Raw genomic sequence first — 24,377 nt, 5'->3', positions numbered from 1 at the left:
CCATGTCATTTAGAATTAAGTTACTTATTTATAGTTATCGTTCACATCCAACACCCCTGGAAGAAAATGGACTTCTGTAATAGAAGAGGACTCTCTGTGTTATCTAATCTTTCTCGTGCCTATAGGATGGATCAAAAGAAAAGTCTACAGTGCTCTCAAACTCATTTTGTAAGGTGGGACTTCAACAAGGTTGGGGCTAAGAATACTTAGAACTCTTGGCTTACTGGTGCAAAGGAATGACCTGGGTAGATCTGAAGAAGACACTCAGTATTTCTTCATCCTGGGTATCACCAGGCTGATCCTACATCTTAGCCTCCAATACCCTCTTCTCCATAAAGGAGCTCACTCAAGGGGCCACAGTCTCTCCGCGCATTTGACACTCCTCCAGCATGGCATGAAAAGCAGAACCTGGGAGGTCACTTGTGGCAAGGACTCACATCTCCCTCAAAGTTTCCAGATGTGAAAGTCTTGAGTGTGTCCATCAATCCTCCCCCTGCCTACAGCCAGAGAAGCCACATACCTTTTGTGTGTCACAGCTTCCAATTCAAATATGTTGAACTCCCAGCTTTCCTCATTATCAAGTAATTGAGCGATAGAAGGGGGGACATCGTTGATGGTTACTGGCATCCCAAGGTGACTGTGGCTCTGGGGCACATCTGAGCAAACAGATGGGGCAGGAAGGTGGGTAACTGTGGAATCTTGAGTGCTGCTGAGCATTTGTCATCTTCATGGTTGCTACTAGAAAGAAAGTCTTGAACTTCCAGGGGTAAGAAGTTCTTCCCTTCAGGGTTCTCTTACATTATTAAACTTCAGGACCCCCCAACAGAAAAATAATTCAGTTTAACTGTTTAAATATGGAGAGATTTACAATTCTTATTCTGACAGCGCTCAGAGAAGTAATTTATATTAGGAGGCCTGGTTTCAAATGTAGACCATAGAGATGCTTAAACTCCAATGAGACGAACAGGAAGTATCACCAAGGCCCTTCCCAAACAATAATCACAACACTGAGGAAGACAAAAGGCCAGAGACAGGTTATCAGTAACAAGTGGATAGAGGACAACTTACTCTTAGTGAACACATACTCGTTTCCTGACAACCTTCTCAAGCCATCCTGGAATAAAGAAAGATGCTATGAGAAGCATGCTTTATATGCCATTATCATTACTCTCTCATTTCTTTTATTAGCCAAAGAGATTTGAATCCTGAATAACCCAGTCAATCTGGAACTCCAAGTTGAAGCTCAAAATCAAGTGAGAACAATGGCTACAAAACAGTGGATACTCTCCTTTCCAAGGCTGTTAGCCCCAGGAGATGGAGAATTGAGAATTAAGTGGCTATGACTGCATTCAGGTCTCACACCTGAACTGTGAGTTAGCTCTGTTCTCATGCCATCTTTCTCTTGTTGCATATTGAAGCCACATAATGAAATCACAGAAGTGATCTTGCTTCGGGTGCATGTTAATTTGAAAGGACCCCAATTACCCTCACAAGGACTGTGTTATTCTTGTGTTCTTAGATTTGCATCCTGGGGAGCCAAAGCTGTGGGCCACATCTGGGGGATGATTTAATGTAAAGCCTTTAAAAGGTTGGGCTAATTTTTGACTAACATCTAAATTAACTCTTTTCCAGCTGTAGTTTCTGTCTTATAACATGAGCTTCACTGTCACTGTTAGCCTTTAAAGGAAGTTTCTGGATTTGAGGTCTTTGGAAGGGCAGCATAAGGGAGTGAACAGAATTTCGATGTTCTGCCATTTAGTAAGCTCGTGAACTTTAGTCCCCAGCTGTTCTTGCATCTCATTTTCCTGCCCTCTACCTTGTACCCCCGAGTACCTAATTATTTAGACCTCTGCTTAAAAGCCATTTGTAATTGCTTATTTGCCATCCTCAGAAAGTATGTGCTAAGGTTTAAAGTATTAATGAAGGGCTCTCCTGAAGTCACTCTCTGGATCTTTAGGCCAAGAGCTTAATTTTCAAAACTGGATAAACTGATAAGTAACAATGGCCATAACCTTCCTGCCTCTAAGGCAGGTATCACAAGGAACTCCTCTGTTCTTAATCTTTCTTTCTTCTCTTCCCTAATGCTACATAAAACAGGTGGAATCTAGTACTGGTTCCTCACAGCATTACCTGGAGAGGAAGCCCAACATGGTATGGCAGCAGGGGAAAGGAGGGCAGATAACTTGTTCTAGGAACCAGAATGGTTCTGCAGCTCTGCAGTGGCCAGCCTCCTGACAGACCCTTGGCAGTGTTCTATTTTTTTTTTTTAATTGCAGTATTTTTGATTTACAATGTTGTGTTAGTTACAGGTACACAGCAAAGTGATTTGGAGATATATATATATATATACCTTTTCAGATTCTTTTCCATTATTACAAGATATTGAATATAGCTCCCTGTGCTATACAGTAGGTTCTTGTTGTTTATCTATTTTATATATAGTAGTGTATATCTGTTAATCCCAAACTCCTAATTTATCCACCCTCCCCCCAACATTTCCCCTTTGGTAACCATAAGTTTGTTTTCTATGTCTGTGAATCTATTTTTGCTTTGTAAATAAGTTCATTTGTATCACTTTTTAAGATTCCACATATAATTGATATATCTGTCTTTCTCTGTCTGACTTACTTCACTTAGTATGATTATCTCTAAGTCCATTCATGTGTTTGCAGATGGCAAACACACACACACCTTGCCAGTGTTCTTTAGAACTAAAGTCTACACTGCATTGGGATCGGGCAACCAAGGCCAGCCGAGGGGCTCAAAAGGATCAGGAGGTCACTCAAATTACAGGCTCACCAGAAACCTTTAGTAGGAACAAGGAGGATGGACCAGAAAGCCAGTCAACAGTCAGCATTTGGTGGCAGGACTAGACAGAAAACTTCAAAGTAAAACTCTTCGATGACTCTTGGACTTTGTTTTTCTCCCAAAGAATTCTTCCAGCTTCAGTCTCCAATAGGGAGCACAAATGAATAATTTGAATTTTCTCATTTTTCTTCACTTGCTGATAGATTATGATTACAGCCAAATAGATCACAGCAAAAACACTAGAACAGGATGACTCCTTAGAAATAAGCTACTTTTAGTGGTTACAAATGGTGGTATTGGAGTGCCGGCATGGGGCGGCTCCTCCTCCCCTCCGCATACTGAGCCACAGCAGCTCCACTCTGCTTTTATTGATTATAAAGGGAACTCTATATAAAGGTTTTATTTAAAGAAAGAATTCTACAGCTAAGATTTTGGAAACTAGTGCTGTCATCTAAGTACCAACGCTTTCATTATATAAAGAGCCTGAGGTCCAAGGAAGGCTAGCCATAACCCTCAATGGAATACTATACCAGGTCAAGGGGAAGAAGTACAAAAGGGCTCCATTGTGATATTTAGCCTTCAATCAACTATTTACTCCTTACTGTAGTACAAATTCAGAGGACAAATTAGTCATTTGTGCTCCTGCAACTGCTTCTGGTTATGCTGATGTTAGCCCATATAGTAGGTATTTCTACACCTAAAGGTAACAGTTTATATGTTACATGTTATATGTTCTCTGGCGTGCACTTAACATTGTCCTGCATTTCTGGTTTTTCCTCATCACTCACAGTCATCAGGCCTCCCACGAGATCACTGGTGTGGGGATCTTCATCTTTGGTACCCAGCTGAGGGGAGTACAGTTCTGTGGTTCGTAAAATTTCTAAAACTCTGTCCAAGGCTTCTGCTACTGTGACAGGACTGTTTTCTTGGGCTGCATTGATTATATTTATAACCTAAGGAAGTAAAGAGAGAGAAAGAATCAATTTGAGGACATTAGGATTCTTCTTCTCAAAACTCACTCATGTGCCTAGAATCCAAAAGAAATCAGATAATAACACATCTTACTGTTCAAAATGACCAGTGCTTCCACGGCACCATCCTCTTTATACTGAAGCATGCGTCTCATCCCACCCTATCCCAGTGTTTCTCTTACTTCAGGGACTACATTTTCTCAGGCTCCTTTGCTGATCCTTCTCCTTTAGCTCTCTTCTACAGGTTGCAGTTCCTCAGACTAGTGCTGGGCCTTCCTCTCACTCCACAGTCTTTTCAGAGATGAGCTCTTTCATTTCCAGGACTTTGGACACATACGATCCACATGCCCAGGACTCTCAAATTTATATCCCAGCCCTGAACTCCTTTTTGACTTTCAGATTTATATATTCAGTTGCCTGCTTGACATATCTATTGGAATATCTTACTTACATATCCAAAACTAAACTCACACCTTGCTCTCCTCTTCCCAAAGCAAAGCAAGCAAGTAAACCAGACAGAAAATGAAAGACAAGAGCTGTACTCCTCTGGTTTCTACATTGCCGTGAAAAAAACATATTAATCTTGTGCTCAAACCAAAACCCTGGGAGGCCCTGGTTGACATATCACTTTCCCTCAGTTCTCTCCCTACCTGACAGTATAATTCATCATCAAGACGAACTGAATTTACCCCCAAACATTTCCTGATCTACTCATTTCTCTCCACCTCCACTGCTCTAATTCTAGTACAGCTAACACAATTTCTTGCTTAGAACTCTGGAAAAGGTCCCTAACTGTCCTCTTCTCTTTCACTCTTGCCATCTCCAGTCCATTCTCTGCATGGCAGCTTGGTGTTATTTTCAATAAACGTATCTGATCATGTCACTCCCCTACTTTAAACTCTTCAGTGGTTTCCATTGCACATGAACTAAAATATAAACTTATTACAGCTCTATTGGCCAGAATGAACTGAGCCCGGCACAACTCCATGTCACCATTTCTCCCCTCTGCTCTCCAAGCTCCAGTCACACCTGACTTTCTTTCAGGTCCTCATTTGCTCCATTCCCTCCTTTTCCCACCTCAGTGCTCATGCCTTGCTGTGCCTGCTGCCTAGAATCCTCTTCTCCTAACATCTTTGTATCCTTCAGGTCTTACTTCAAACATTACTTCCTCTACAGAGAGACCCTCCCTGACCAGCCCTCTCACCCAACCAAACAAGAGCCCTAACCTAATTTTCCCTCATAGAAACCTGTTCTTTTCCTTTACGGCAGTCATTGCAATTTATAACTACGTATTTATTATGTGCTTATTTGTTTAATATCTGTTTCCTTTACTAGACTGTAAACTCCATGATATAGGTATTAGTATGCCATTCATCACTTTATCTCCAGAATATAGCCTAGTGTTCAGTGGCCCTGATTGCAGAGTAGGGGCAGCAGCTGATACTCACCTTTGTGATGGGAGCCTCGATGGTCATGGAATGGATCCTTGCCATGGATGGGTAGCGACGATTCTGCAGGCTTGGTGCTGGAGAGAAGTCAAGAAAGTTGTATCTGGTTCTGGTGGCTCAGCTGTGCTTAAATGCAGCAAAGGAACCCTGCACGGACTTGGGGGCCTGATTCCCACAGGACTGCTGTCCTCCACTGCTCCCCATAAAGCAATGAATTCACCCGTCTCTTAGTCCTAAAAGGCTGAGAGCTCAGCCACTACTTGCCAGGGACCGGAAAGGGTGGTCTGGCCTGGAACATTGATGACAGGAAGGCTTTGTGAGTCTCAGGTCCACAGGGGGATTTCAGAGAAGGTTGATGGGATCCGGAGGCCTCATCCCAACAGCCTAATGATCCCCCAGGAGTTACTTTCCCGTAAGTCACTAAAGCCCAACTTGGGCAGTTCCGTCACTTTCAGTCCTCAGCCACAGGCTGGGTAACTGGATGACTGCAGTGTAGGAGGGGAGGCACGATCTGTGGCCAGGGTGGGGTGGGCAGAAGAACGAGCGCCTCTAATTCTGAGTTAGGGCCAGGCACTCCTAAGACTTTAGGTTCTTAGCACCAGGAGCCCACGGTGGGTCTAGCTCTCATCTGTAAAAACTGAGCTAATCCCGTTGAAATTCCTTCACCCATTATCCTCTCCATCTAAAATGTCCTATCTTTACATGTGGTTCAAAATCCAAAAGGTAGAAGCTTTATTTTAAAAGCATTGTTCTCATCAGATCTTCCTACCCCTCCCTGAGAGGCAGGCAGGAGGGAATAGAACTCGCATGTTATAGAGCTGATAACTTAATGTAGCCGATGTCAGCAGAGCCTGCCTGCCGGTCAGCCATCTTTGTAGCCATCTCCACTGCCAGAGCAGCCACCATTGCTGCCCTTCTATACTCTTCAGCCTCCACTTCTCCCATGCTCTGGAGAGATAATGGATGATCCCATCTCAAACTCTATTCTGAAAACTGAACTAATCCAGTTGAAATGCCCTCATCCATTATCCTCTAAAATGGATACCCTCTTCATCTATCTACACCCTCAGCCCATCGGGAAAAATTTCAGTCCACTTTCTTCCTTCACGTTCTTGGTCCCAATCCCTTGCATGCCTTGTGGTCTGTCCACCTTCCTCTATGAATTATACATCTTATCCCTAGAGTCTTTGGTCCTTGCTAGTTCAGCCACTTCCCTCAGGCTCAGGTTTCCCATTGTGACCTGAAGGATAGCAGCTAAAAGTGACCTAGCTATTGAAACTGAGCTGCTCTAGTGGTTATGTGGCCTAACACACGTTAGGCCATAAAGGAACAAGCATGGAGTCATTTCACAGAGAAGGCAAAGACTATAAAAAGTAAAAAAAAGAATAAAAAGGCCTAAAATTTTTTCCATCTACAGGAAAAAAGCCAGTTTAGTTGTAATCCTATTCCTTGGGGTTTTGTTTATATGCTGAGGAATTCTTAAATATATTCCTGTGTCATTTTCTACACTTTAGAGTCAAGGAAATGTGAAAAACTTACCATCACTGCCTCGAGATGATATTGATTTCACATCAATGGACTCTTTCCTCCTGTTCTTGTGTCTGAATGAATGAGACTCTAGGGATTTCAGATTAGTAACGGAGAGTGATTAGTTTTCAAGCTTATTCACAGGCAAAGTTTAGACATATTTTTTCCCTCATTCTCCAAAGAAAACGAGGTTACTTTTTAAGCACTGTAAAATATTTTTAAGAAATAGTGAGCCACTGTCTCTTCAAATCATCAATACACACAGAATTATCAGTCATATTAATTGTAAAATGACATCTTTTCCTTGTGGTACCACATTACATTGTAATGGAGCTTATTATTAAGGGTTACTTAGTTCCATTAATAAATATCTTCTTGAAAATAAACAGTAAAACTTGGGGGAGGGCTTCTCTGGTGGTGCAGTGGTTGAGAGTCCGCCTGCCGATGCAGGGGACAGGGTTTGTGCCCCGGGCCGGGAAGATCCCACATGCCACGGAGCGGCTGGGCCCGTGAGCCGTGGCCGTTGAGCCTGCGCGTCCGGAGCCTGTGCTCCGCAACGGGAGAGGCCACAACAGTGAAGAGGCCCGCGTACCGCAAAAAAAAAAAAAAAAAAAAACAAAACACTTGGGGGAAATTTTGAGGGGTTCATTTTGACATGAAGGACAATACATTTCAATGGGTGGGGAAGGCTTTTATGGGGATATTTGAGGAAATAAAATACTAGTCAAATTCATAGAGAGTAGAGTTTGAGAAACTGATTTGGACCAATTTTAGGTCCCTCTGTAAAAGACCTCTTGATGGTTTTCTAGGTTCTCCTGAGGATATGATTTCATCAAATGATGCAGACTGTTGATCCCAAGAATGAAGAGAAGAAAAAGCAGTTTTCTGATCCCAAAAAATTCCAACAATTTAACTCTCAGTTTTGTCCTTGTTTTCTGAAGGAAAAAAAGCACTTAAAAAATCTGTGGGGCTTCCCTGGTGGCGCAGTGGTTGGGAGTCCGCCTGCCGATGCAGGGGACGCGGGTTCGTGCCCCGGTCTGGGAGGATCCCACATGCCGCGGAGCGGCTGGGCCCGTGAGCCATGGCCGCTGAGCCTGCGCGTCCGGAGCCTGTCCTCCGCAACGGGAGAGGCCACGACAGTGAGAGGCCCGCGTAACGCATAAAAAAAAAAAAAAAAAAAAAAAAAATCTGTGTAAGTCTTTGCAGACTTTGAATTTAATGCTCAAAATGTGCTGTCACATTAATGTGAGATCTAATCAAACGGTGCATGCTACCAGTGAGGACCAAAGGATAAAAATGTCAGGGCAGCAGAGGTGGCTTCAGAAAATTGCATTTTCAGGGCATTTGCTTCTTGTAGGAGTAACCCATGAGCAAGGAGAGAAACTTAACCATAACATAGAATTTCTCCTCACTGTGCAGAAAGGAGGCAGATGTGCAGGTTTCAGCAGGGGGATGCTTTTCTTAGACACTGATAAATGATCATATTCCAAGAAAGAAAAAAAGATGCAATGCTTTTTAAAGAGCTGCCTACTGACACCAAAAAAAGTGCAAGAGAGCATAGTAACTAAGAGAACCAGTTCCAGAGCCAAACTGCCAAAACTCCAATCTCCACTATGCCATCTAATAGCTGTGCAACTTTGGGAATGTTCCTTCTCTGTGTCTCAGTATCCACACCTGCAAAGTGGGGATAGTTATAGCACCGCATTCATAGGCTGTTGTGAGATGTAAACAAGTTAATTCATAGATAGCACTTAGAACAGTGCCTGCTACATAGTAAATATAAAGTTCATGTTTGCCTGTTGCTATTAATTACATTTGTTCATCAGCATGTATACCTTCTTTTTAAGCAAATGTGGGATCATGTTATATAATATTATTTTACTACTTGCTATCACTTTATAATATGTCTTAGATATTTCTCTAGATCACATTTTTAACCATTTACTTTAATGTCATTAAACATCTGATTCAATTTTAAAAAGGTTAAATCAGTAACGAAACTTGAATTATATTTATACAGCATAAAGTGGAAGGCAGAACTATTATAAAGTTAATCTGAACAACATAGCCAGCCATGAGACCTTGTCTTAAATCACCTAACTTAAACTATTTTACTACCCCTTTGCCTAATTTTCTTTCAGACCCTGCCTTAATAATTTTCCTAGCCTTGGATTTGAGTTTCAGTATTTCTTTATAAGATACCTATAAAATTATATTGTTAAGATCATATTACATCTTTCAAACCCTGAGGAACTAATAGTGGTCACTTGCGAGACATTGGATTCAGCCTATTACATTTAGGAATGTAATAATCATACATATTCCTAACAGTTGTTTACCAGATAACAAATTAAATCTAACTTATTAGCGATTTAAGATTAAATTCAGGATTAAAGAGCACAAGAATTCCTCAAAATGTAGTTTCCAAATAAAACTAAACTAGGGAGGCTATAGCCCAGGCTGGCTGGTTGAATTCTAAATCATTCACTAGAAATAATTACTCAAAGATGGATAATGCTTATTCTTTCTGACTTTTATCTCAGCTAAAATTAAGAAAATCTATAGCAACAGAAAAGACTAAAAGTTTGGAGAAATTATTTATTCAATAAAGGCCATTTAAATCAAAGAATTCATTTATTCATTCTCTCAAAAGATATTATGGAATGAACTTTAAAACCAGAGAAAAGAAGGATAAGAGAGATTCAAATAGCTGTACTCAATGGCAAAAAAGGATACAGTGTCATCAATTAAAAAAAAAATAGCTACCACTTACTGAGCACCTACTATGCACCAGACATTGTGCTTTACTATTTATTTTAAATATAGTAATTATCTTACACAATCATTACAATTCTGAAAGCTACACAGTGCAATCCCCATTTTACTGATGAGGAAATTTAAACTTGGAGAGATTATGTGGGTAACTTAAGGTCCAAGAGTTAATAAGTGGTGGAACTTATGCTTTCCAAGATGGGAGGGTTTCAGTTAATCAATGTTCTGTATTTACTGAGTGTCTATTATGTGCAAGGCAATACTGGGCACTGTAAAGGATATGAAAATGCTTATAACAGTTTTTGACACTCAGAAGCTCTTAAGTAAGTTAAAATAATATTCTCACTAGGTTAAAGAAATAAACTAAAACATCTGTGAAAGAGAGAGACAGAGAAAAAGTGTAGAGGGAAGAGGAGAAGGATACCAAACAGTTAAACGCCAGGTACTGCTAGACATTATATACATTTTCTCCTTTAATTCTCATAGGCATTGTTAATTCATTTTACAAATGAAGAAACTGAAGCTCAGAAAGATCAAATGAAATCTTTCTGAGTAGGTGAAAATATGGTCCATTTTAGAATCCAGGAAAGGCACTACAGTAAGTAGCCCAGGGTCCAACTTTATGCCTCAGTGGCTGGGAAAGCCACCAACAAGGGAGAGAATGTGTGGTGTGTGTGCAGGAACGAGAATTTTAAATCTTTGGTAGCAGACTGATTTTCCCCTCTAATGATCAAAGAATTCTAGACCTTTCAAATGTAGAAGTCATTAGGTTCAGCCTCCTCTTTTTATGGCAGAGGAAACCAAGAGTCAGACAGTGAGAGTCTTGCTCAAGGTATGATGTGAGGATGTGGGCAGCTGAAATGGTGATTTGCTGCTCCTGACTGCCTGGCGAGGGCCCATTCACATTTTCTAATTGTATGTAGTCACTGACTGCTGCAAAGAAAGGGAAGACTAACTATGGTATAATAATGTGTGTCCCCTGGACTTTCAGGCCACTCTCTATTTTCAGTTTACCTTGCTCTCCATGGTTTCTAGTCAGCAAAAGAAACCAGGATGAAGAAGGCATTCAGTAGAAAAGGTTGCCATGAATGAAGATTCAAAGCTTTTTAAGGGATCCTGCTTTTAACCTCGCTCTCAGACCTTGCAGTATCAGCACTCAGATATCAGCAATCCAAGTTCTGGGGTGGTGACTGTCAATCCAGACTTCTTCAGTGATTCATAGACTTGAACCCATGAATTCCACCTGAGTATGTAAGAGTGAAATTGAAGTATTCTCACCTGTTTGAGAATTATCTCCTGAGTCACGATGAACCTTGTGAATCTAAAGTTGTTCAGAAGTTTGGTAAAGCAAGAAAAAGAAATTTTAAATATGGTATTAGTTACATTTCCAACCAATTTCATTAAAAACTCTGAAAAATTCAAGAAAACAAGAAGTTGCACAGATAATATGAACAGATGAAAGATGGACACCCGCTGATAATACTACAAATTCTCTGTTACATCCAGACACTTATAGAATGCCTGAGCCTGAAAGCAGGGAGATACCCAAGGGATACACTTTCTAAGCAAGATGTCTGGATCTCCAGTCAGCTGTTCTCATTTTGACAGTCTGCAGAAATGCAGAAAGACAAAAAAACAAAATTTAAAACAAAATTTAAGATTTTTATATGTACTCTGTTTATATTTCAGACATGCTATACATTTTTCCTGTAATATAAAAGCAATCTAAATTTAAGCCTGGGATATTAAAAAACTTTCCCCAAAAGCTCTTCAAATGTACTTCAATTATAGACAGTCAATTTACTAAATGTTTCTTCATAAAGTCTGAACTTTAGATTCAATTTTGCACCTAGTTCTTTCTCGGTATCAACTTTTTTGTGCGAATGCTCAGTACATATCTGTCAACTGTTTAGTGCAGTTATTAACATTAGAAATAATAAATACGCTTTCTTTGGGGGTTCTGCATTTCTGGTGTTTATAACTAAGACACTGTTACTGGGGCACACCTAGCATTATCATGATTATAATCATGCTGCTTTGCTGCTAAATCCACCTACTTCCAGTTTCTCAAACCGTCACACATTTGTAAGCACTGAATGAATGGAATAAGTTAACCTGAAAAACAAGACAGATGAGTATGTAGGACTGTTTATGGGGGGAAGATTAGTATGGTTTAGCAACATCAGCTGTAACAGCCAGAAGTCCCATATATTTCAGATACAGTAAAAGGTTCCAGCTTGATTGAACCATTGAAAAATCATCATGTAAACCTGACGTGTTAAAATAGGGGTTTTGTATGAATTATTCTGCACAGTTCATTCCACGTAATTACAGAAAAAATTACACGGCCAGCCTGTGTGAGACCTTGGCCTTATATGTGACTAAGGGCTGTGGCTTATTTATCCCGTGACTACGGGAACTTTTTATTTCTTCTGTGAACAGCTGTTTTACGTTTTTCCTTTACAAATAAAGATCATTCGCTACAAAGCTACTGAGTGCAGTATGAAGTTCTGATGACCAAATGAATACAACTTCTTCTCAGTCAGCTTCAGCTCAAAAGCAAGTGATCTTTAAATGCTTAGCTTTTCTCTTTGACTCACAGTACATCTCTCCTTTAGGAACAAAGCCCCATGGCTCCGCAGATTACACAGAAAGCCACTTTTTGTCTTTCGTTGACTTCTGCAGGCCAGCTGATTGAACTGTGGGCCTCCTGGGAGGTCAGTGTAGGCTTTGTGCTCCATCTAGTCTCGATGGAACTAATGAAGCCCAAGGTCCACGGATGCACAGTCCAACCCTGCCTTTGGGACGGAAATGTGCACCTGCCCCTGAAGGGAGAAGAGGGGACAGGGAGGAGGGGAGAGGAGAGGTACCGGGTCCGTCTGCTGAGGTGGCTCTGGCCTTTCTCCACACAGGATGTTGCGTTCAGCGATTTCTGAGCTGAGCATGCTGCATCCCCATAAACCTGTGGCCCTCAATTGGCTCATCTGTCTCTGATGGGCTCTTCGTTATGGACAGCAGCAGAAACTGGAAGTACTCCTCAAACAACCAATCACCACTTGCTTTGCACGCAGAGGTTCTGCAGGGCTGTGTCAGGTCCTAATTCCCTTCACAATCCTCTGTGGTAAGAGCAGTGCCTGAGGACAGTTTGCCCATCACACCCCAGCAGTGCTAGGTTTTTACTGAAGCTTCCAACTCAGGTTATCTTCCTGCCTCTCCCAGATACCTCCTTTTACAACCAAAGATTCATGTGAATGAAAACAATTCTTTTAGAATTACAATTTTCTTCTTGGAAGGCTAAACCCACCCATCATTTATAACTTGGTATGAATGCTTTTATTAAAATTATTTCCTCAGGGCTTCCCTGGTGGCGCAGTGGTTGAGAGTCCGCCTGCCGATGCAGGGGACACGGGTTCATGCCCCAGTCCGGGAAGATCCCACGTGGCGGAGCGGCTGGGCCCGTGAGCCATGGCCACTGAGCCTGCGCGTCCGGAGCCTGTGCTCCATCCGCAATGGGAGAGGCCACAGCAGTGTTTTTTTACCGCAAAAAAAAACCAAACAAAACAAAAAAACCCAAAATTATTTCCTCATAATTCTCAGTCAGGTTCACTGAGGAAATACAGAGAACGAGTGGTCCTGTAGTTTGGCACTCTCTGGTGGGCAGCCAGGAGAGGCCTGTGGGCAGGAAGAGAGGAGGAACCACTTCTCCTGTGACCAAAGCAGCCATCTCTTACATGTTTGCACGGTGCTAGCAGCTCTACACTTACAATCTAGTCATTACAGCACCCTTGAAAGGAGGAAAGGTTGTCATTCCTTCTGACAGATGCAGAAGCTGAGGTTTCGAGAAGCTGAGGGGCTTGTCTGAACCACACAGCCAGCATGCAGCAGATCCCAATTTCAAACCCAGCTCTCTCCATCTAAAACCACTTCTCTTTGTCACGTTGCTCTCTACAGTCAGGCCCCAGAAGGGAAGCCCCGGCGCAAGCTTGTTAAACTGGGGTCTGAGGACAATATCCCTGGGTTCAGTGAAGGGCATGTGTCTGAATACAATTTTCTGTGTAATTCTGGGGAGGGTTTGAATCTCTGCTATCGATAGGTTTTGTCACATGCATGCTAAAGCAAAGCAAAGAAATCGTAATTCAATGGTTACATGTCAGCCAATCTCTCCAGAGTGTAGTGTGTTTGTTTTCCCTTTTGTAATGGAAATGCATACAGTAATGACTAAGAATTCTGATATCATGTGTCCCCCAGGCTTCAGCACTAAGGTTCTGCAATGTGAATACTGCTGGCCTTGCCTGTGCCACTCTTGCCAGAGCTCAAAGCTGGAATTTCTTAGCAAGGCCTTGGAAGCTTACAGCCTGTTTTTGGGGAAGAAAAAAAATCATAATTCCAATCTTTTAATTCCTTAAAATACTATAGGTTCCCACAAGTGTTACTGTCCTTGTGCTAAATGCTTTGTGTACAGATACCTGATTATGCTTGGCTCAAAAGCACTACGAATTCCGGGTGTGTGTGTGCACACGTGCGTGTATGTGTGATTTCAGGGTCATTTGATAGTTTTCCTCTTAAAGAATAATCATTTTAAGACGATATTTTCTTTACACGTCCACCAGAATGTCTAAAAAAGAAATTCTGCCAAGTATGTGGAACAAGTAGAACTCTCACATGTTGGAGGGTGTATAAAGTGGTACAGACACTACAAAAAAGGTCTGGTAGTTTCTTACAAAGTTAAACATATGCCTACCCTATGACCCAACAAATAACATACAAGGGAATCCCCATAAGGTTAACAGCTGATCTTCAGCAGAAACTCTGCAAGCCAGAATGGAGTGGCAGGACATATTTAAAGTGATGAAAGGGAAAAACCTACAACCAAGATTACTCTACCCAGCAAGGATCTCATTCAGATTCGAGGAGAAATTAAAACCTTTACAGACAAGCAAAAGCTGAGAGAGTTCAGCAGCACCAAACCAGCTTTACTCCAAGTGCTAGAGGAACTTCTCTAGGCAGGAAACACAAGAGAAGGAAAAGACCTGCAATAACAAACCCCAAACAATTAAGAAAATGGTAACATAGGAACACACATATCGATAACTACCTTAAACATAAATGGATTAAATGCTCCAACGAAAAGACACACACTGGCTGAATGGATACAAAAACAAGACCTGTATATATGCTGTCTAGAAGAGACCCACTTCAGACGTAGGGACACATACAGACTGAAAGTGAGGGGATGAAAAAGATATTCCATGCAAATGGAAATCAAAAGAAAGCTGGAGTAGCAATTCTCCTATCAGACAAAATAGACTTTAAAACAAAGACTATTACAAGAGACAAAGAAGGACACTACATAATGATGAAGGGAATCAATCCAAGAAGAAGATATAACAATTGTAAATATTTATGCACCCAACATAGCACACAATAAATAAGGCGAATGCTAACAGCCATAAAAGGGGAAATCGAGAGTAACACAATCATAGTATGAGACTTTAACACCCCACTTTCACCAATGGACAGATCATCCAAAATGAAAATAAATAAGGAAACACAAGCTTTAAATGACACATTAAACAAGATGGACTTAATAGATATTTACAGGACATTCCATCCAAAAACAACAGAATACACTTTCTTCTCAAGTGCTCGTGGAACATCCTCCAGGATAGATCATATCCTGGGTCACAGATCAAGCCTTGGTAAATTTAAGAAAATTGAAATCGTATCAAGTATCTTTTCTGACCACAACGCTATAAGACTAGATATCAATTACAGGAAAAAATCTGGAAAAAATACAAACACACGGAGGCTAAACAATACACTACTTAATAAGCAAGAGATCACTGAGGAAATAAAAAAATACCTAGAAACAAATGACGATGGAGACACAACGACCCAAAACCTATGGGATGCAGCAAAAGCAGTTCTAAGAGGGAAGTTTATAGCAATACAACCCTACCTCAAGAAATGTCTCAGATAAACAACCTAACCTTACACCTAAAGCAATTAGAGAAGCAAGAACAAAAGAACCCCTAAAGTTAGCAGAAGGAAAGAAATCATAAAGATCAGATCAGAAATAAATGAAAAAGAAATGAAAGAAACAGTAGCAAAGATCAATAAAATGAAAAGCTGGTTCTTTGAGAAGACAAACAAAATTGATAAACCATTAGCCAGACTCATCAAGAAAAAAACGGAGAAGACTCAAATCAGTAGAATTAGATGAAAAAGCAGAAGTAACAACTGATACTGCAGAAATACAAAGGATCATGAGAGATTACTACAAGCAACTATATGCCAATAAAATGGACAACCTGGAAGAAATGGACAAATTCTTAGAAACGTACAACATTCCGAGACTGAACCAAGAAGGAATAGAAAATATAAACAGACCAATCACAAGCACTGAAATTGAGACTGTGATCAAAAATCTTCCAGCAAACAAAAGCCCAGAACCAGATGGCTTCACAGGCGAATTCTATCAAACATTTAGAGAAGAGCTAACACCTATCCTTCTCAAACTCTTCCAAAATATAGCAGAGGGAGGAACACTCCCAAACTCATTCAACGAGGCCACCATCACCCTGATACCAAAACCAGAGAAAGATGTTCACAAAAGAAGAGAACTACAGGCCAATATCACTGATGAACATAGATGCAAATAGCCTCAACAAAATACTAGCAAACAGAATCCAACAGCACATTAAAAGGATCATACACCATGATCAAGTGGGGTTTATCCCAGGAATGCAAGGATTCTTCAATATATGCAAATCAATTAATGTGATACACCATACTAACAAACTGAAGGATAAAACCCATATGATCATCTCAATAGATGCAGAAAAAGCTTTTGATAAAATTCAACACCAATTTATGATAATCCTCGAGAAAGTAGGCATAGAGGGAACTTACCTCAACATAATAAAGGCCATATTTTACAAACCCACAACCAACATCATTCTCAATGGTGAAAAACAGAAACCATTTCCACTAAGACCAGGAACAAGACAACGTTACCCACTCTCACCACTAATATTCAACATAGTTTTGGAAGTTTTAGCCATGGCAATCAGAGAAGAAAAATAAATAAAAAAGAAATCCAAATTGGAAAAGAAGAAGTAAAGCTGTCACTGTTTGCAGATGACCTGATACTATACATAGAGAATCCTAAAGATGTTACCAGAAAACTGCTAGAGCTCATCAATGAATGTGGTAAAGTAGCAGGAAACAAAATTAATGCACAGAAATCTCTTGCATTCCTCTACACTAATGATGAAAAATCTGAAAGATAAATTAAGGAAACACTCCCATTTACTACTGCAACAAAAAGAATAAAATACCTAGGAATAAACCTACCTAAGGAGACAAAAGACCTCTATGCAGAAAACTATAAGACACTGATGAAAGATATTAAAGATGATAAATACAGATGGAGAGATATACCATGTTCTTGGATTGGAAGAATCAACATTGTGAAAATGACTACAGTACCCAAAGCAATCTACAGATTCAATGCAATCCCCATCAAACTAAACAAAGGCATTTTTCACAGAACTAGAACAAAAAATTTCACAATTTGTATGGAAACACAAAAGACCCCAAATAGCCAAAGCAATCATGAGAAAGAAAAATGGAGCTGGAGGAATCAGGCTCCCTGACTTCAGACCATACTACAAAGCTACAGTAATCAAGACAGTATGGTACTGGCACAAAAACAGAAATATAGATCAATGGAACAGGATAGAAAGCCCAGAGAGAAACCTATGCACATATGTTCACCTCACCTTTGATAAAGGAGGTAAGAATGTACAACGGAGAAAAGACAGCCTCTTCAATAAGTGGTGATGGGAAAACTGGACAGCTACATGTAAAAGAATGCAATTAGAACACTCCCTAACACCATACACAAAAATAAACTCAAAATGGATTAAAGGCCTAAATGTAAGGCCACACACTATAAAACTCTTAAAAGAAAACATAGGTAGAACACTCTGACATAAATCACAGCAAGATCCTTTTTGACCTACCTCCTAGAGAAATGGAAATAAAAACAAAAATAAACAAATGGGACCTAATGAAGCTTAAAAGCTTTTGCACAGCAAAGGAAACTATAAACAAGATGAAGTGACAACCCTCAGAATGGGAGAAAATATTTGCAAGTGAAGCAACTGACGAAGGATTAATCTCCAAAATATACAAGCAGCTCATGCAGCTCAATATCAAAAAAACAACCCAATCCAAAAATGGGCAGAAGACCTAAATAGACATTTCTCCAAATAAGCTATACAGATTGCCAACAAACACATGAAAGGGTGCTCAACGTCACTAATCATTAGAGAAATGCAAATCAAAACTATAATGAGGTATCACCTCACACCAGTCAGAATGGCCATCATCAAAAAACCTACAAATAATAAATTCTGGAGAGGGTGTGGAGAAAAGGGAACCCTCTTGCACTGTTGGTGGGAATGTAAATTGATACAGCCACTATGGAGAACAGTATGGAGGTTCATTAAAAAACTAAAAATAGAACTACTATACGACCCAGTAATCCCACTACTGGGCATATACCCTGAGAAAACCGTAATTCAAAAAGAGTCATGTACCACAATGTTCACTGAAGCACTATTTACAATAGCCAGGACATGGAAGCAACCTAAGTGTCCATCGACTGATGAATGGATAAAGAAGATGTGGCACATATATACAATGGAATATTACTCAGCTATAAAAAGAAATGAAATTGAGTTATTTGTAGTGAGGTAGATGGACCTAGAGTCTGTTATACAGAGTGAAGTAAGTCAGAAAGAGAAAAACAAATCCCGTATGCTAACACATATATATGGAATAAAAAAAAAAAATTGGTTCTGAAGAACCTAGGGGCAGGACAGGAATAAAGACGCAGACGTTGCGAGTGGACTTGAGGACACGGGGAGGGGGAAGGGTAAGCTGGGATGTAGTGAGAGAGTGGCATGGACTTATATATACACTACCAAATGTAAAATAGGTAGCTAGTGGGAAGCAGCCGCATAGCACAGGGAGATCAGCTCCGTGCTTTGTGTCCACCTAGAGGGGTGGGATAGGGAGGGTGGGAGGGAGACGCAAGAGGGAGGAGATATGGGGATATATGTATAGCTGATTCAATTTGTTATAAAGCAGAAACTAACCACCATTGTAAAGCAATTATACTCCAATAAAGATGTTAAAAAAATAATGAGTCAAGGCCAGGATCACAATAACAAGCTAACAAGCAAATAAATACTAGATACGTCCTTCAACATTCATTTCAGAATCACCTTGGGAGAGTGTGAATAGCATTTGGTAGAAATATCTGAATCTGCTTTTGTCATCACGGAATGACAGTCATACGAGGCATCAGTTGTAATTAAAATCACCAGGTTCCCAGTATGTGAGCCTGGTAGTCATCCGTGATGCTTCCTTTTCTCTCATCCTCTTGATGAGTCCATCATCAAATCCTGTAAAATCTCACTTCTAAATACCTCTGGGATTACCCATTTCTCTCCATTGTCAGAGTACAAGGCTACCATCAGCTCTCATCTAACTCTAACCTCAGCAATAACCCTCGCAACCTAATCCATTCTCAACTTTTCAATGAGTGTAATCTTGCAAAACTGTACATTTAATCCTGTCATTCTCCTGCTTAAAACTCACACTTCCCAATTGGTCTCAGGGTCAGCCCCATTTGACAACCTGGCTATGAGGCTGTGCTCACCCTGGCCCCTGCCAGCTCCCCAGATGCACCACTGACCCCTGCTACTCTGTCCTGGGCTTTCAGCTTGCAGGCCACACTGCCATCCCTCTAATTTTTCCATGCTCTTTACAACCTCAGAGGCTTTGCACATGTGACTCTTACCCAGAAAGCTTCCCAACCCATTTTCTTCCTTTTGCCTATTTATCCTGCAGATCTTAGCTGAACGGTGGTTTCTCAGGGAAGCCTTCCCGGGTATTTCCTGCCCATCCCAGTCCCTCACGAGGTTAAGTCCTAGTGTCCTATGTTCTCAATGGACTTTTCCTTTATTACGTTTTTTTACAGTTCATAACTTTGTACTTATTTGATTGTTTGTTATCGTTCCCAACTGTAAGTCCTACTCTTAGCAGGAGCTGTGTCTCACTTGATTACCTTTGTATACTGAGTGCTAACATAGTACCTGCACATAGAAGTTCAGTAGATATGAGTCCATAAGAACTGAGGTTAACCAGGTTCTTTACCTTATAGCTTGTGGTGAAAACACTGTTGTTAATGATTTGAACATCCTATTGGTCTTTGTTGATTATACTTAATACGGATGTCTCTAAAGCATTTCATGGTAGAATACCGATAAGGAAGTTTTTCCTTAAAATGAGTGTTTTTTTGAAAAAAGCAAATACAGTAGTGATAAAAAAAAAAAATCCATGTGCTCTGATAGCGTCAAATCTATGACAAGCAAAAGAGCTGGTGTGATGGTGAGAAATCAAGGCTATCAAACACCCGAGTGCACCCTCGTCCCTAAACCAGCTGCTGCGCCTCTGAGAGATTCTTTGTGAAGTTTCTCATCGTAATCAATGCAGTGATAAAACCCAGTAGATATTATTTAAAACACAAAATGGTTGTTCATATCTGTGCATACATTTGTAAAGGAATGATAAGTGACTTTGAAATATTTCTTGATTATACAGAAGAGCGCTGGCTTTGATCAGAGTTTTCAGCCTTTGGCTTTGTATTGTTTGCTTGTTTTCTGCGTCTTCCCCACCCCAAATATGATGAAAAGGGGTAAAAACCTGGTTAAGATGAAGAAAAGCACTCTTCTCTTAAATAATCAGTGTAAGCAATCTTTAAGGGTGAACATTCTTGACCAAAAACTTCATGACAAAACTGAACGCTTTCATGTATAATGACATGACTTCGGTAATGCAGTGGAGTTTGAACGCTGGATGAGAAATTTGATTATGGAAACTGAGTCATTCGAGACCCTCCCTTCATTTACATGCAAGGAAAGTGATAGTGTGAGTGGTCTAATACAGAACTTCTTTGATCATCTTTCTTTACTGAAGATACTTTGATGAGTATTTCCTCAGAAGGTATGACTATCTGATGCATAGATCAAAGATCCTTTCTATCTGCTCTATTTTCAAAAACCACTTGAAGATACACTTCTCAAAATTCCCAAACAGCAAACAAACACCAACAGTGTTCTCCAAACACTGAAAGAAAACGCCTCATGCAACATTCTGGATCCCTGTCCTCAATGGTTACCTTTACGTAAGCTCCCAAAGCCATGGACAAGTTGTTGTCGTTGTTCTCACGTACTCCGAGCCTGGTTTCTCAAAATACTATAGCACCGAGACGGAGGAGAAGTTGCCTGGATACCAACTGATGCTCCGTGTCAGATCTCCGCACTTCGGTTAATTTTACGAGCCTTACAGACTCAAAATAACATCATCTCTGCTCTTTTATCTTGATGGTAATTTAAAATGTTACTCACATCAAAGCAACATGCATTGGTTTGATGTAAATGAAAATGCATATGAATATTTAAGATTACACAAGATCAAAAAGAAGGATCTCAAGCTGCTTTTTTTCGTTGTTGTTAATTTGCTGAAAATAAATATCTCCTGTGCTGTTAGGTATTTTCTTGGAAAAACTTAAACAACCTTTTGTGCAGTCTCCGATCTAGCATGTTCAGGTATGGCTGGTATCCCTTGGTCAAAACTTCTCTTACTAGTGTCCACTGGCCCTACATTCAACATGCACTTGCAAAAGCCTTTACACAGAGAAGGACTCTCATGATGTAGCCCAGTGATAATCATTTTTGTATGCTTATCTCATGGGAAAACACTTAATGCAAGCGACCATTCAGGCTTAGATGTTTTCTCTTTTATCCCTTGCCCAGCTTCTCTTTTAATTGCTTTCAAATACCTACCATGTAAGCACCACTTTGCTTCATACCTGGCAAATACTGAGCTTTCTAATATGGAAATATGATAGTGACTCTCAAACTTCTGCCTAGAATTGGATCTCTAACAATTTCCCAGGTGAGGCCAGGACTGCAGGTCTGGGGACCACGCTGCCATTCCTGATGCCTCCCCACTCAGAATGCTCTGCACCAGCAGCACTGGCAACACCTGGAGCTTGTTAACTCCACCCACTCCCAGGCTCACTCCAGACTCTGAATCAGAATCTGCATTTTAACATGAATCTCTAAGTGATTTGATTACACATTACAGTTTGAGAAACACTGATTCAAGCTGAAAAATCATAGGGTTGCCAACAGATCTTCTGATATCTCCAGTTTTAGTTGTGTAGACTTATGAACTTCACTGAGTCTCAGTTTCCTTATGGGTAAATGGGGACCAATGCCTACTTTTTAGGATCTAAGAGGATTAAATGAAATAATGTGTACAAAATGCCTAGCCTACTAGCTCTCAGGCTGGTCTTTTATGTTAGGGTCACATAGAAGGCTGGTTAAAACCACACTGCTGGGACTTCCCTGGCGGTCCAGTGGTTAAGACTCCGTGCTTCCGCTGCAGGGGATACGGGTTCAACCCCTGGTTGGAGAACTAAAATCCCACATGCCGTGAGGCACAGCCAAAAAAGAAGAAAAATCACACACACACACACACACACACACACACACACACACAACCACACATCTGTTGTGCTGGGCCCCCATAATTTCTGTTTCAGTAGGTGTAGGTCAGGGCCTGAGAAGTTGCATTTCTAACAAGTTCTGTAAGGCTGAGGCTGCTGATCCAGTGGCCATACTTTGAGAACCACTGGTCTAGCAAATAGTGGGTGCCCAGATAATGCTGGTTCCCTCGGCCTGCTCTTTCATAGATGTATCCTGTTTGTTGAGAATATGGATGCAGCACTGCTTGCTATTTCAGGATGGATTTTAGTTTACAGAAATCATTTCCTTTAAGGTAGACACATAAGCAGCACATTTGTGTTTCTCACTTCTATGCCATCATTCCTCTAGCCTGTGTCCCCTCACTGCTCAGTGACAAAGGGAAACATATATCAAACTTATATATAAACTTATATGAAAGAAATTTCATTTTGCTTAACGTTTCTTGCTCTCAAAGAACTATCCATGACTGATGGCACTTTTGCTAAATGTTCTATTGTGTAAACTCAGATGCCTGCTAGGTTTTGTCAAGAGAACGCGGGAACTGCAATGATCTAACATTTTCTCACTCCTGTTACCCCAGCACTCAACAGAGATTCATTAAACTGCTTGATGACACCCAGACTTTGCTTGCACTGAGATTAGCATAAGATAGAAGCAATCAGCAAGACCTTTGCTTAATAAATCAGGTCCTTTGAAAGCTATCCAGAGGTGGGACAGCACAAAGGAAAAATTAGTTATGAGAGGACAGAATTGTAAAACAGCGTTATCATTGTGTGTCCTGAGGTTCGGAAAATGCTGTTCATTAGAATCTTTGCTTACATTTTGTGAATAATCACCCCCAGGAGAAAAAGGGCATCTCTAATTGATACCTCATCTTCTAATTCAATTCAAGAAATATTTATTGGGCCTGTGAGACAAAGGTGGTTAGGACCTAGTCCCTGCTCTCAAGGGATTTACTAATAGGGGACAAAAAACAAGTCCTGTCACAATGAACTTATTCACTCTGTGTTGAGCATGTACTATGTGTCTAGGTAATGTTCTAGACACTGGGGATGTGACAGAAAACAAAACAGGTAGTTTCAGGAAGCTGGTTCAAAAGTGCCAAGATAGCATTTCACAAAGGGTATGATGCTGAGGGGTTAAAAGGTAAGTTAAGGGCATTCCAAAACTTGATGCTAAATAACCTGAAAGCATATATTCAAGTCATTTGTCCTTTAATGTTTTTCCAAGCCTTCTGGGTTTATCAAGGAGAAAGCCTCAGGTTGGTGGGTCTTTAACACCTACCACTTTCCAAGGAGAGGGGGCTCAGTCTCCAAACTTTCAACCAACAGCCATAGCTTTCTAGATTTACTAACACTGTGGGGGTTTTTCTACTACATCTATTTTACTGTTAACCTTTCACTATGGCTAACTATTGTGGTATTCCATTTTATGGTAGCAATTACTGTGGTGATATAAAGTTTTAAAAGTGACTCCTTCTTGGAAGAGGTAAAACTGTCACTCTATGCAGATGACACGATACTATATATAGAAAACCCTAAGGACCACACAAAAACTACTAGATCTAATAAATGAATTCAGCAAAGTAGCAGGATATAAGATTAACATTAAAAAATCAGTTGCATTTCTTTACACTAACAATGAAATGTCAGAAAGGGAATGTAAAAAAAAATACCTTTTAAAATAGCACCAAAAAATAAAATACCTAGGAATAAACCTGACCAAGGAGGTGAAAGACTTATACGCTGAGAACCATAAAACATTGATAAAGGAAATTAAAGACAATTCAAAGAAATGGAAAGATATTCCATGCTCTTGGATTGGAAGAATTAACATTGTTAAAATGGCCACACTACCCAAAGCAACCTACAGATTTAATCCGATCCCTATCAAATTACCCATGGCATTTTTCACAGAACTAGAACAAATAATCCAAAAATTTATATGGAACCATAAAAGACCCAGAATTGCCAAAGCAATCCTGAGGAAAAAAACAAAGCAGGAGGCATAACTCTCCTGGACTTCAGACAATACTACAAAGCTACAGTAATCAAAACAGTGTGATACTGGTATAAAAACAGACATACGAATCAATGGAGCAGAATACAAAGCTCAGAAATACACCCACACACCTATGGTCAATTAATCTTTGAAAAAGGAGGCAAGAATATAAAATGGGGGGAAAAAATCGTCTCTTCAGCAAGTGGTGCTGGGAAAGTTGG

General features: G+C 40.4%; 1 protein-coding gene across 9 annotated transcripts in view; it reads right to left on the bottom strand.

Moving 5' to 3' along the window:
* The window catches only part of PDE8B (phosphodiesterase 8B), a 252,699-nt gene that overhangs the window by 20,254 nt on the left and 208,068 nt on the right, over nt 1–24,377 (bottom strand). For 8 of the 9 annotated variants that reach the window (XM_065874637.1, XM_065874639.1, XM_065874643.1 and 5 more), the window contains 6 exons: nt 10,805–10,847; nt 6,767–6,844; nt 5,228–5,304; nt 3,597–3,761; nt 1,069–1,114; nt 521–656 (listed from right to left, as the gene is read on the bottom strand). In XM_065874637.1, coding sequence (XP_065730709.1) covers nt 521–656; nt 1,069–1,114; nt 3,597–3,761; nt 5,228–5,304; nt 6,767–6,844; nt 10,805–10,847 — 545 coding nt within the window. The remainder of the gene's footprint in view (nt 1–520; nt 657–1,068; nt 1,115–3,596; nt 3,762–5,227; nt 5,305–6,766; nt 6,845–10,804; nt 10,848–24,377) is intronic. The other variant, XM_065874644.1, reaches the window with a different exon arrangement.

Source organism: Phocoena phocoena, chromosome 3, assembly GCF_963924675.1.
Source record: "Phocoena phocoena chromosome 3, mPhoPho1.1, whole genome shotgun sequence".
Taxonomy (NCBI): Eukaryota; Metazoa; Chordata; class Mammalia; order Artiodactyla; family Phocoenidae; genus Phocoena; species Phocoena phocoena.
This window is presented reverse-complemented; position numbering and strand designations above follow the sequence as displayed.